Source organism: Pelodiscus sinensis, chromosome 17 (genome assembly GCF_049634645.1).
Source record: "Pelodiscus sinensis isolate JC-2024 chromosome 17, ASM4963464v1, whole genome shotgun sequence".
Lineage (NCBI taxonomy): Eukaryota > Metazoa > Chordata > Testudines > Trionychidae > Pelodiscus > Pelodiscus sinensis.
The window spans coordinates 33,732,069-33,746,435 of record NC_134727.1 but is presented as its reverse complement, the minus strand read 5'-3'; the positions used below and the strand labels follow the sequence as shown (position 1 = coordinate 33,746,435).

Here is a 14,367-nt window from a genome sequence, read left to right as displayed (position 1 = left end):
GTAAAGCCAACCGACCCTGCCGACTTTTCTCTTGGAAGCTAGCTGGCTTCCCTGTAGGGCAGACTTCACTCTCCCTTGTTGGTGGTCTCAGTGCTGCTGGATTACAGACTTCCTTCAGTTGAGCCTCTGAGACCTTCCAGCGATTCATCGTGGATGAGCCCCCACTTGTAAAGTCAATGGACCCAGGTCGTTGGCAGGAAGGACTGAATCTGCAATTTTAGGGGCAAAAGCCATGTGTCTCTAATGCATGAGCTAAAAGTCAGCTACCTCTCAGCTAAGGCCATAGAGCAAGCTCATTATTCTCTTTGCAAGTGGTCTCGGTGCCAACAGATGGGACAATCCACCATAACCAGCAGATGTATGGGTTACATATTCCCAGTGGCAAACATGAATTGCCATGGGGCTTTGAAAAAGTCTTTTTACCCCTGTGTCTATTTTTCCATGTCTTCGATGGGGATAATATTTAACATCCCTCACTATTGTGCTATTTTCCCTCTCCCTCATAAAAGCTTTGGGTTTCTATAATGAAATGTGCAACATAAATGCACATAAATACTAGGCTAAAGTTTCAAGCTGTGTAAATCATGTGGCTCCATAGACTTCAGTAGACAGCAGCTGAGTCATTGTTATTTATTACCTGTGAATGTCTTAGTCTCTATGTTATGTGATTGCACTGACAAAGCTTTATTGGAGATGGAAGTAAAATTCCATCAGCCGAGAGGCCTTTTGTGGGTAGAAATTCTTTCCCTTTCATTTGCTTGGGATTGCCCTGTACCAAATGTGGAAAACCAGACTAATATATCAAACAGGATATTATCCTGAACCGTGTATGATGTAGATCATCATTTTTTTATTTTCACCTAATAAAAGTGGACACTAAGTTGCATAACTATAGAAGGGGCATGCAAGATGTTGCAAAAGGGTTGATTTCTGGTTGTCAATAAGAAAAATTCGGGCAGTAGGTATAAAACTCCCTCTCGGGACTGTATAAAATCATTGTCGCTCTGGGGTAGTAGTAACATACAATAAAATATGTGCCAGTGTGTTTGAAATGTTTTATGCAACTCTTCAGTGCTTCTGTTCAGTTAAAAGAAAAACAGCTTTATCATACCCTGCAATTCTGACGCTGTAATTCAAGACATTCTCTTAAAGAAACAAACACAATATGTCAGAAGAAGCTTTTTGCAAAGCTTTCTTGCAGGATGAAAGAAGCTAAACAGCATTAAAAATGTAAATGAATCCTTGTTCCCTTCTCTTGTGCATTTTTCTAACTTGAACTATTGAGGGATTAAAATGGTTTATGTAGCACCTGTGAGATCACATGCTTGGGTTTAAATTCACTGTGTGAATTTGGACAAGTCAGAACAGAACAGCTGTCTGTGCCTTCATGTTTTCCCTATTTGTAAAATGAGGATAATGATGCATATCTGTTATCCCAAAGGGAGTAGGGAGGGTGGGGTTTTGAAGGCTTGAATTTACAAGATCTCTATTCTGTTCTTGGGTCTGCCACACCTTTCCTGTGAGATCTGGGATAAACCATTTATTTTCTCTGTGCCTCAGTTCCTTTTCAATGAAACTGGGACAATATTTCTCTGCCTTGTTTTGAGATTGTGGAGATAAATCCACTGATTGCCAGAGGCCTATATTTCATAGTGATAAGACCCAGAGAAAACCTATAAGTAAAAATAAAACTTATAAAATGCTTTGAGATGCTCTACTGTAAAGTGCTAGTTCAGTTCCAAGTTTTATTATTATAAGAGATGTGTCTGTGCCCAGAAAGCATTTGATTTCTCTATGCTTGACTATGACCTTGCCTAGCCACCTTGCTCCTGTGTAAATACAACTTTTCCTCCTTTTTAATTGCCTAACAACTCTCTTTGAAGCTAAACAATGAATTGCAAACCTGTAGTATTCTTTGTTTCTGTGATTTAATTGAGCAGTATGAAACATAAGAACGGCTATACTGGGTCCGACCAACGGTCCATCCAGCCCTGTATCCTGTCTGCCGCTAGTAGCCAATGCCAGATGTCCCAGAGGGAGGGAACACAACAGGTAATCCTCAAAACAAAAAGTAATAAATCAGGAGTGGGCAAAGACCAGATTGTGGGCCAGATCTGGTCTACCAGGGATAGCCATTGGTGATCTCCATCACTATATTTACCTGCGTCTTTGGAGATACCAGCCATCGTAGCTCCCTTTGATCACAGATTGTTGTTCCCAGACCATGGGAACTGCGGGAAGCGGTGTCCTGGTCTACACTGTTTCCCACTGCTCCAATTGGCTGAGAACAGCAATCTGCAGCCAACCGGAGCTGCAATCACCAGTACCTGTGGGGAGACAGGTAGATATCGTGGCGGCGGCCTGTCAAGGGCTAACCCTGGAGAACCGCTGTCCTTTTATTGCCCACCCCATAACAAATACAATGTAGTCAGTGTAAGTATTTGTCACCTGTTAGTTATCAAACGGGCATGCATAACTGAAATGTAAGATCACTTTTTGGGATTTGTTAGTGTGCAGTTCATGGATACCCACATAGTGTTGATTGCCTTTTTGCTTGACTGTAACCAAATATTTCGCAAGAATGGAGGTTTGCTGCATTTACAGAATTCTTGTTTCCCCAAGCACAGAAGCTAAGAGCTTCCAAAACATTCTGATTTCCTTCAAGCTACCATTTTATGAATTGACTAATTAATCAAAGACTTGGATTTATTTCTTAAAATATGAATTTGTTGGTAATGCATATTTAATCCCAATTTTCCTTTTCTTGGCTATTGGGAGGTAAATCTTTCCTTGTGTGGAATAAGCAATTCTCCAAGCCTGTGTGAATAAAGGGAAAAGTGATCAATTAAACTGGAAGCCACAGGATGGGTCAAAATCTGGGATCTTGAAGGAGTAGAAGCAGCAGTAGTTAGGGCTTATCTTCACCACATAGAGAATCATCGCTGCCGTGTTCGATCTTCCAGAGTTCGATTTAGAAAGTCTAGTTAAGACCTGGTAAATTGAATTCAGAGGGTGCCCCCACGTGTGTCTGGTATACCTCCTTTTGCAAGGAGTAAGGGAAGCTGACAGAAGCATTTGCACTTATCTGCTTGGGGACGCTACCAAGCTTGGCTTAAGGTAAGCTGACTCCAGCTACATATTCCACCACATTGCCGAGTCTAGTGTAAACCTGGCCTAGTGTGGTTATTTCAGTGCAGCCTAGGAAATGAAGCTGTGATGCCAGAGTGAATGAGGAGACAATGAAGTCACTCCCTGAGCACAGAGCTACAGAAGACATTTAATTAGCTATAGAAACTGAAGCTGTAAAACCTGGAGTAATGCCTTGTAAATATCGAGAGGAGGTGGTGGTCACTGAGGGGACTGGAAGAGAGGCAACTTTTGAGCTGAGCTCTGCAATACTGTTGGAAATCCTGATGCAGCTCCCAGGTGATGGAAAGATAGAAGGTTCGAGCAATGTGTTAGGGTCACACATGGAATTTCTCTTGCAGAAAAAGCAAAGGGGTGGTGGCATAAATGTTTCTAGGTCCCTGGAGATATTTAAGAGCAGGTAGATAGGCATCTATCAGGGATGGACTAGACCAATGTTTCCCAATTTTATTTGGCCATGGAACCCTTATAAAAAAAAACCCCCGCCGGGGGGAAATACTTGACCAAAAAAAAGCAAAAAAACAAAAAAGAAGAAGCCGCCAGGCCACCCCTTAGGCCCTGGCTTGCCCGCCCCTAAGACCGCCTCGGGGGATGGGGGCAGGGAGGAGTAATCGGATTCTCGCAAAACCCTTACTTTTACTTCACAGAGCACTATTTGGGAAACACTGGTCTAGATGGTACTGGGTCCTGCCATGAGGGCAGGGGCCTGGACTTGATGACCTCTTGAGGTCCCTTCCAGTTCTAGTGTTTTGTGTTTCTATGTTATGGGTGGGTTTTGTGTATTTTTGGCCCTTTAAAATGCTGGCAGGCCTTGGGTGTTTACTTCGTTTACGTAATGTGTCCAGAGCCACAGAGCTTGCAGTGAAGCATGGCCAACGGGAGCTACAGGCTCCGTGGCTGCGGACACATTAAGTAAATAAGGCGGTGTTGGCCCGCTAGCAACTTTCCCTGGCAGCCATGTGACCCAATTTTGAAAAATGCTGGGTTAGCTTATAAGAAGGCCAGGGCATTATTTGTGCTATTCCTGTGACAAATCTTGATGCAGGAGCAGGAAGAGAATATGGTGTTTGTCAGAGACAGTGGAGAAAGAGTGGGGAGCACAGTGAAGGTCAGGGCATAGTGTTAGGAGGGTGAACAGTCATCTCCTGCAATAAAACATCTTGCCAGATTCCCCGGTCTCAGTTAGGAGGTTCACAGCGCATGCCTTTTTCCAAGCTTGGCAGGCCTTCAGACCTCCAACTTCCACATGGCTTATAGGCTCATCAGTGACCATCAGTGTCACCTTTTCCTCAGTGGGATGGGATAGATTCCCCATGCTTGCTTTCTGAAGAGCCCTGGACATGGCTCCCTATTAATGCTTTTGCTAGGCTGAGGAGGATTTGTTCTCTTAATTGCATCTTCCTTGTGTTTAATTATCTTCTTTTGCTCCCCTTCTCGATGCATGTTAATGAGCATTATGCGGTGCTTGACTTGAGTCATTGGTGGTCTGGGTATAAAAGTCTTTGGAAGGGGGGGCAGGAGATATCCTCTCTTGAAGAACATTTGCAGATTATGGGCTGTTTGATACTTTGGTACTTCCCAAAGGCAGATACCATTTCTCTTCCTTGGTATTTTTTGCAAGCTAGTGGATAATGCACTGCCCTATAAGAACCCCAAAACAACAGGAGACAGCAGAAAGGCAAGTGTCAGCTTAGCATTTCTTCCCAAATTTCGAGTCATTTGTATGGCTGACGCCGAGTTCCGACTCCGGTCCTGAGTTACACAACGTTTACTGTGTCAGGAGAATCATAGTAAACTGAAGGCATTGTTTATAGGTGACTAATGAATATGCAGCAGTCCTGGGCATTGGCTAAAAATAAAAAGCTAGAACAGAATATAGAAGACTGCTCTTTGAGGCTACCTCTGAATTTGCAGCTCTCTTGAAGCAGCCACCTCTGCTCCAAAAATGAGCACCTTACTAGTGAATTGGCACAATTCTGTTTTACTCTCTATTGGGGTAAATCCAGATGATTTCCTGTGACTTGTTGAGTTCCCTTTGGACTAGGGATATTAAATGGTGTTTAAACAGCTAATCAACTAGTTGATGGAATTTCCATAGACTAGTCAATTAGTTGATATGTGGGGGAGCTAACCCCGGAGCTGACCCCACTGTAGCTCTGCCTTTTAAATGTATTAAGATCCCTTAATACATTTAAAAGGCTAAAACAAAGCAGGGAAGACCTGGTGCAAGCTGGGACGGCTGATTCCTGGCTCACACCTGGTCCCCCCTCTGTGCTTTCGTGTTTTAAATGTATTAAGAGCATGGTGGCTCTTAATATATTTTAAAAGCACATGCGTGAGCTGGGAATCAGCTAATTGTTTGCACCCGATTCCCCAGTACCCCTCTGTCTCTCCTGCTGCCTGCGGAGATGGTGTTGGGGGGGAACCAGCTTTTAAGCCAGCTCCCACCAGCACCAGCTCCTATCCCCCCCCCCCGTTGCCTCTGATAGAGGCAGCAAAGATGGAGGGAGCAACTAGTCGAGGGACTAGATGACTAGTCATTTACATCCCTCCTCTGGACTAATGTCAGAGGACCTGAAAACAGAATTTGGTCAAAATAATTTGATCTTTCAGTTTTGACCCTCTAGAAATACTTTCCAGGAATTTACTGTAACTTTTTAATCCTATTATAAAGTTGCTCGGGTCCTTAGCTCAATTAATTTTTTTCCATTTAAAGCATCGCTCTGGAGTGGGGGTGAAGATGAGGGGTTCAGTGTGCAGGCTGCCCCAGGGAGAGAGGACAACCCCAGCCCTCTCACTGCAGAAGGTTGGGGCCAGGTGGGAAGCACCTCTCCATGGCTGCTGCATCTCCAGTGGGCACATCCGGAGGAGAGGTACATGTCTCCCAGCTGGGGGACAGACACACAAACGCTCTCAAATATATAGTTTCTAGCTGCCCTTTCTTCACCTTGCCTCCTGCTGCCCCAATGAAGTTATAGCTGTTCGGATTCCCATCTCTGGCCCCTGGCTTCTCCTTTGTGGTCATTATACAGGATAACTGTCCCTGCTTTCCATCCCATATCCCTTGCTGCCCCCATGTGGTCATTGTATAGCAGAGCCCTCCCCTTCGGTTTTACGAGAAACAAACCCATTCCAGGCACATCCCATTGTCCTGGCACAACCAAACCCTGATCTTGCTTTCACTTATGTTAAGAGAAAGCTGCAAACCAAATTTGCTGGTCCTAGCTCTTACCGTTTAGAACAGACAGACAAACTCTCTCAAATATTAGTGACTGTTAAACTTTGAGATCTTCAGACATTTAATTTTTTTGGCACAAAGAGTATTGTTACTATTGTTGGATATGGTTGTAGTGAAGAAAGAACTTATGTAATTGGCATATCCAGGTTCATATGAACACCCTGGCTGCCTTTAAGTTGCACTTATTACACTATTTGCTGGGTCATAAAACCTTGCGATGTTGAGCTTGTATTCACAGATGTGCTATAGCAAGAACTACTTTTTTCTGATTGACTGAGTTGAAACAATAATAAAAATACTTAGCAGTTATGGTGAGCTTTTCAATTTCAAAGCACTTGACAAACATCTAATCAGCCCTCATGGGGAAATGAGGTAGAGAGATTAAATGATGCACACAGTAGTACAAGGCAGAAAGGCGGAAGTTCTTAGAATTTCCTTCTATCCAGTCCCCTTTTCTAGACATAAACGACACCTTTCTTCTAGGCCTCTGCTAGCATCTTTCCTTAGAGGCCTGCACATCAAGCTAGTGATAAGTTTGAAAGGTAAAGCTCGGATCAGATTCTATACTTTCCCCATGTGCGGAGTGCGGAGGCTGCAGATTTAACATTTGAGTCCAGCTTGTTACATAAAGAGATATGGATTTTAATGTATGGATTTGAAGTTCCCCAAAATGGGTTTGCATCTAGGGTTGGGCCCAACCCTACATGTGACTTTCATTATCGTTTAGTTTGTGAACTCCTCCAGACTTATGCCATCTCTTGTGTTTGGAAAGCATCTACTGTATAAATAAATACAATTATAGCTACAATTCATGTTGATTTATTTCCCCATGAATGGCAACATCTTTGCTGTACTTTACTGTATCTGTGTGCGCAATTTACCGCAGTTACACTCACAAAGGATTGGATGGGTGCAAACATATTTGTTGCACTACTGTGCTATAATGTCCAGCAATTCAAAGCAGCCATAAAGCTGGCTTTGCTCGCTGCTGATTTGAAATGCCACCCGGAGTCCCGGGTCAGTGGGGAACTCTGAGTGCCCCGCTGACCCTGGGCTCCATGAGTGCGCTTCCGCTTTGAAAGCAGAAGAGCCCTCACTGGGGACTCTTGTACATTTCAAAGCTGGCACCTGCATGCAGCCCGAAGTCAGAGGGACTTCCTGCTGGCCCCGGGCTGCACGTGGAGTTCCACGTTCCTCCTTTGAAATGTACAAGAGCCACAGCGGGCACTCTTGTACATTTCAAAGGCAGAATGTGGAAGTGCCTATCAACTAGTCGAGTAGTCAATAGAAATTCCATAGACTACTCGACTAGTAAATTAACTGCTAATTAACATCCTTAATCTGAACTGCAAACCCCCCCATCTGGAGCTGGATCTAAGCCTTGTTGATTTGTCCTAGAAGAAAAGACACCTCTGTAGAGGGCCTTTCTATGATTCAGCCCCTTGTAGCATAGTGTCATGCCCAGTTCAATTAGGATTCTCTGAAACTTCCAAGTATGCTGGGTGATCTTTTTTTGTCATCTGGTCTTGTGTTTAAATTGTCTTCATTTTCTCAAGCAGTCATGGTGCATCATTCAACCTGAATAAATTCCCTTTTTCTTTTTCAAAGAGCATCAACACCCTGGAGCAGGTTTGCTTTTCAGGTCTGTGTTTTGGAAGATCTGTTAGACTATTGATGGCAAGAATTTTCCAGTTATTATTCATTTGCTTAGAATGCTTAAATCCCTCTAAATTGTCTGTAGTTCATCATGCTGACTTCAGTCCCTGAGCAACATTTGCCCTAGTGTTGTGAGGTGTCTTTGCCTATTAAACACGCAATGAATTATTAAGCTCCATCATTAATTGCTTTATTATTGGAGAGTTGAATTCAGCTAGAAATGCAGACTGACCTTTTATACTAGTCCACCTATATGTTAATTGTAAATGGCAACTGCATACCTATATCCTATTGCAGTTAAGCCACATGTATATTTGCACTGGATTTAAATATGACATGCACATCATAGTTTGTGCTTCTTCCTGAGCAAGAAAATTTTGCATGTTCTCTAGCTGTGCATATTTCATGCAAAGTTTTGAAAACGTATTCATATGTTTTTTAAAAAAGATATAAAGCAACAGAACATTAATTCTAAAGTTTCTTTGTATTCATTCCTGTTTATAGGAACCAGATCAATTGCTTTCTACTCAGTTTAGCGTTTGTTTTCTTAGTTGTCTTAGCTTGCTTGGCTACTGAGCCTGTTTCACCTTCCTTGGGTCTGATGTAGAATCCAAATTAGATAAAAGGAATCAGGAAAGGATTTCAAAATCAGTTTGCTCGCTGTACATGCAACAGAGCAGCAACATAAACTGCTTCTAATGTAAGTTAAAACATGACAAATGAACCTGACATTTTTCCAAGAAAGGATTCCAGGAGCATGCTGTGGCAAAAGTAGTGTATTGTGGGTAGAAAAAGTATTTTTGGTCACTTGCATTGTATTAGAATGTTACCTCTGGGGTATGGTGGAATGTTCAAATGACAATGGTAGTTGTACATTGACTTCAAGGGTCCTGGAATAGGGTCTCTTTTTGGTTTTCTAGGAAGTGCTGTGGTCTACAAATAATTTGGACACCAAGATGCTTACATAAATACCATAATGAGTGTGGTATACATGTGCAGATGCACTTGTTTGCACATGCAGTAAGTCTAGTGACCGGATAGGGGACTGTGATTAATGGTAATCGGCTCTCTAGTGTCACCAATTTAACAGGATAAAAAAAAAGAGTTATTAATAGGTGAAGTAGCCAGCTTCCAGAAAGCTACATGGGGTGATATTCCCCTATTCAGTGCTATTAATAATGTCTTCTTCTGTATTTAATGTCATGAACATCAAGGCTTTCTGTTTAGAATTATTTAGTTGATGTTCTCAAACAGATGTGCAAACACATATGCACCCATCTTTTTGGGAAAATCGATGCAAACCAGTTGTTGAGTATCTTAACTTTTCTCAGCAGGGCAGTACTGTAAAATTACACAGACGTTTGTGGGGAAAGGATAGATATTTTTATATCTGAATAAACATGTTTGAAAATTATCTTGTTCACGGTGGTACTAATGACTTTCATACCACTCTACTTAGCAATGGAAATGCTGAGAAGTGTCATGGCAGACTTTTCTTTTGTGTTTCATTGGACAAGTAAAGTTTTACAGTTTTTCATACCAGTATATTTGCCCCGGATTGGATTTTTAAGTTTTTATCCCTTTGAAATGTATTACAGAAAATTATAGTTTTTTTGTTTTTTGCTAACTGGCTAAGAGAATTTCTGTGCCAGTACAATCTTTAGTGTCATTTTTACATAATCCATTAATACAGGAGAAAAAATTATAAAGCTTATTTGCCAACTATTAAGGTTTAGCGCTTTACCATCTTGTCTCTGAATAAAAAGGTCTGGCCAAGCAACAGAATTGTATGTCTGGAACGGCCCATGATGCTGAATTGGTCCTTTATTTAGCAGGCATGGGTATTTGTACAACACTGTAGCAATCTGTGGCTGACAAATTACTATGGTCTTATTACCTGTTTCTTTGTAGCTGATTTCTAATTGAGAGTCCACTTCCACATGCATATTTTAGTCCCAAACCTTGCTAATTAGATTCCAGCAGAAATCCCTTTGGTCTGGGGTTTTACCTTTGTCCTTCCTTGTCAAGTTGAGGCATTAATGCTACAATTTTGCTCTAATAAAGAATTCATCTCGCTTACTCCCTTCACTCTAACTGCTCTCTAGAGAGCACTAAAGTGTGCTTAAGCATATTGTAACTGTTTACTCACAATATCTGCTGTATGAATAGTAACTTAAAATGTTCCATCTCTGCCCTGTCATTCCTAGGCTGGCATGATTCGCACAGACAAGGACGAGTTCTTCATTGAGCCTCTGGAGAAGGGCAATCAAGAGGAAGACGGAGGCAGGATGCACGTGGTGTATCGCAGAGGAGCTGCTGAGACGCCACTTCCCACTGAGAACACAGCTATCCAGTATAAAGGCAAGGCTCAGACGTTAATAACAACTGGTGTCTAAGGCATAGCTTAAAGCATGTGTCTAGTAAGCAGCCTCCATGATCTGCTACCTCTGACTGTTTGTCCTTGAGAGTGGAAATACCTTTTCTGCCCATTATGGGTAGAAGAGTGAAGGGAAGTTGAGCTGGATTGAGCAAACATGGCAGCAGCCAAAACACTTATCAGACTGGCAAATTGTTTCCCTTGTTAATGTTCAGTTAGGAATAATAATTTGCCCCGGTGAAACTGGCTATTACAAGGCACAGTTAAGCCCTATGTAAGAGCAGTACCGGGGTTGGTATTACAGATAGAGCAGCAATGCGGCGGTTCCTGCCCTGGGGGATGGTGGTTTATTTCACCCCAGAGGAATAAGATGTTGTGTCTTCAGACAAAGACATGAAAGGAACTAGGGTTGCCAGGTGTCCAGTTTTCACCCGGACTGTCTGTTATTTGGATCTCCTGTCTGGTAAAAAAACAGAAAATGTCCAGTATTTCCTGTTTTCCTTGGATAGAAGCCCAGCAGGGACAATTTTCCCCTGGTATGTCTGGTGGGGGCGGGGTAGTGAGGGGCGCAGGACCATTTATAGGTACAGCGTCCTTTTTCTTTTTGCTCAACAACTTTGGTCTCCCCTCCCTTTTTTTCTCAACAGAATTTTTTCCCGGTATTTTTTTTTGTGTGGAGGAGGGTAGTCAGTATTTTTTGTTAAACCATCTGGGAACCGTAGAAGGAACTTCCATTGAATTGTGTATCCACGGTTGTGGGTAGAATTTGACTCAGTATGTTGTGGACAGAGCTGTATGAAAAGGAGTTTCAAAGCTGCCAAGAAGTCTGTCTACACTGTCTGAGGCTATATCTACATTACAGAGTTTTTGCAGAAAAACAGCTGCTTTTCTGCAAAAACTCGTGGAGCATCCACACCTCAAGCATGTTTTTGAGCAAGTAAATCAAAAGAACAGAGTTTTTTTTGCGCAATTGGTAATCCTGATTCTATGAGGAAGAATGCCTTTTGGCACAAGAGCTCTTGAACAAAAAGGCGTTTGTGGACAGGGAAGAGGGTTTTTTTGTGCAAGAAGAGGAAAGAGGAAAAAGCACAGGTGCCCTGGAGGCCATTCTGTCCATAGCAATCACTGCTTACTTGTGAGAGAGCATCCAGGCAGTCTGGACGCTCTCTTTCGCACAAGTGCATCACTTTTTCTATGCGCTTTTGTAGTGTGGACACTCTCTTGTGCAAGAAGTTTTTGTGTAAGATCTCTTCCGACAACAGCTTCTTGTGTAAAAAGCCTGCAGTCTAGATGTAGCCTGACATAAGCGGTCTTGTACAGAAAAGAATTGTACTTGCTATATCATCACCTACAGTTATGCTAACTGCTTTTGCCCAGTACCTTTTTAGCTGAGTGAACAATGAGTACAAGCATTATAAGTGGGTGTTTTCACGGCTAGTGTTAATACTGTATTGACTGGATTGTTTGGGTGGTAAAGCAAAAAGTAGTCCCATATTGGGCCCAATTCTGTTGTACAGTGTAATTGTTTAATTGATGACTAATAATTTAAGAGCAACCTAATACTTTAGTTTTTGTGTGTTGCAGTTGTGTGTGTTGTTGCATACAGTATTAGGTGCATGTTTGCCATCAGTAGAAGGGATTTTTCCTCATAGTCCTCAAGATCCCTGTATTTAGGTAGCCCCTGCAGTACCAACATCTACAGACAAATATAAAATGCAAATTCCTGCTATTTCAGTGGCAGAAATGAAGCACATAGACCAGTTAGAATGCTACTCATTCTCAGAGCCCAGGCTGTAGAATTATAAAAAGGCAAATAGGATCTCTTATCCTTCAGGCCATATTTGGAGGGTTGGGGATGTCAATTATACTGGGCCCAAACTGTAAAACTGAAAGTAATAGCAGTCTTCTGATCTCCTCAGCTTCGCCTACCTGAGACATCAAAATGAGATGCCAATCAAAATAGATTGTGTAGCTGTGCCTTGCTAGTCTGCTTGAGCTGGCTCACTTCCAGTGGGATTCAGATACACCCATGAACAGAGCTGGACAAAGGCAACTGGCATGTGCCTATGGTCCCTGGTCCCGGAGTCACCTGGTGGAGCTTGCTATATTAATACATGCTTATGCTGTTGTTATAACGTTGGAAAATATATCTGTCATTCCGTTTCCTTTTAAACAAAAGAGATTTAATTTTATTCACACCTTATGGCAGTGTTTTTGTTTTTAGATGGTAAATATTCATCAGGAGTAGGAGTTTGGTACACAGAAAAGCACAAATCATATTTCAGTTTTAGTAGCTTAGCTCAAATATTGGCATACTGTACCTGCTAGAAGAAGACCCTTTACCAGTAGAATCTCAGAACACCTCAGTAAAATGTAGAGACCTAGGACATACCTTAAGCTCACAGAACTATCAGAAACTGACCTCATTGTAGTAGACTGGTAGGTATAATAAAGCACTTACAGAGCCAAAAGGACTATTATGCTACAACATTACAGATTAATCTGTGACATAAGTACACAACAATTCCATGTTTATACAGCACCTAACACACTGGTGTGAAAGTTGTTACCGTTATGCAAATTATTATTTTTAATAATAGAAAGATAAACAAACTGTAATTAAGGATTAGGAAGCATGCTTACTGAAGAGGGTGATGAAAGAGACCCTGATCCTGCTGGGCGGAGGCCCATGAGCTCATGAAATAAGTGGTCTGGTTGGGGAAGAGATGACTTTTTAAAGTAAAGATCATTTAAAGTTCTTCACATTTCAGAATCTCAAAAATCTGGGAAAATTTTGAAGAAAGTTTGCAAAATTCCTACCGACTCTTACCCCATTTTTTTTTTTTTACTAATTGGCTGAACATTTTCATTTTTCTGACAGTTTGAAAAAAAAAAGGGAAAAACAATGTTAAGAAAAGTTAACGAAAATATTTTGTTAAAAAAAAACAACCTGGATCTCATTTTAAGTCTTCTAATTTTTTTTTATTCAGTCTGGTTTTCCCATTCCTACTGAAAATTTGCAACCTTGATTGCTGGCAGTTGGTACGCTCTGGTCTTGTCCGAGTTTCAAAAAGTGTTTAAAGACAACAATAGCTTAGTGTTCAAAGGAAAAGACTAGCTGACTTCCCTTCTTTGGCTTTCTGGGTAACCATTGTTCCAGTTCAGTCTTGCATCTGGAGACTCCATTTCCCATTTGAAATGATGGAGCAGCTGTAGAACTGGGTTTAGCTGGCTGTTCACGGAGCACACGACAGGGTAGGATGGTAGGCGGATGGCTGGGCCTATCCCCAGAAGGCATAGGAGGTCATAGGAGGACATAGGAGGAGCCAGTATCTGGTTGATGAATTGATGCCCTGTTTCCATAGGGTATAATAGGATGACGTCACATTTACTCAACCTTTTTAATAAATGGAATGTCTGAGAGAGAACAGATGTGAAAAAATGGCAAGGATGTGTTATGATTCAAGACAATTTCAGATTTTCTTCTGAGTTTAAACAAAACATTCTCCAAGTAGAAGGAAAAAAGTAAATACCAGTTTCCGACAGCCTAAATCACTGATTTTGGCAGGATTATCTGTTTTTGGCCAAGTGACAATAGTCTAAGGGTATGATATATCCACCTACTCCTGCCTTTCTCACACAACTTTGTTTATTAATATCTTGAAAAAATAAATGACATGCTTTAGACAAGTACACGTCTTCAGAGATTGAGCAGCACGTTAATACTGTATGAATTATTATGTTTTGGCCAAAATCTGGATAATGCTTTTAAAAAGAGGCAGAAACATTTTTGTGTGCTAGTTCGTGTGTTGCAGAGAAGTTGTTAGATTCTCAGGGCGGAATATATTCTGTATTTTCTGCGGATTATATTCGTAATATGAAAGTGGGGGTAATAATTTGTCTTCTAGTAGGTTAGAATCAGCAATGTAGTGGGAATCTTTAAAACATT

At 41.6% G+C, this 14,367-nt stretch overlaps 1 protein-coding gene across 1 annotated transcript in view; it reads left to right on the top strand.

The window, feature by feature from the left end:
* The window catches only part of ADAMTS2 (ADAM metallopeptidase with thrombospondin type 1 motif 2), a 304,400-nt gene that overhangs the window by 100,463 nt on the left and 189,570 nt on the right, over window positions 1-14,367 (top strand). Inside the window, exon 3 of the mRNA XM_075900502.1 lies at window positions 10,249-10,402. Coding sequence (XP_075756617.1) covers window positions 10,249-10,402 — 154 coding nt within the window. The remainder of the gene's footprint in view (window positions 1-10,248; window positions 10,403-14,367) is intronic.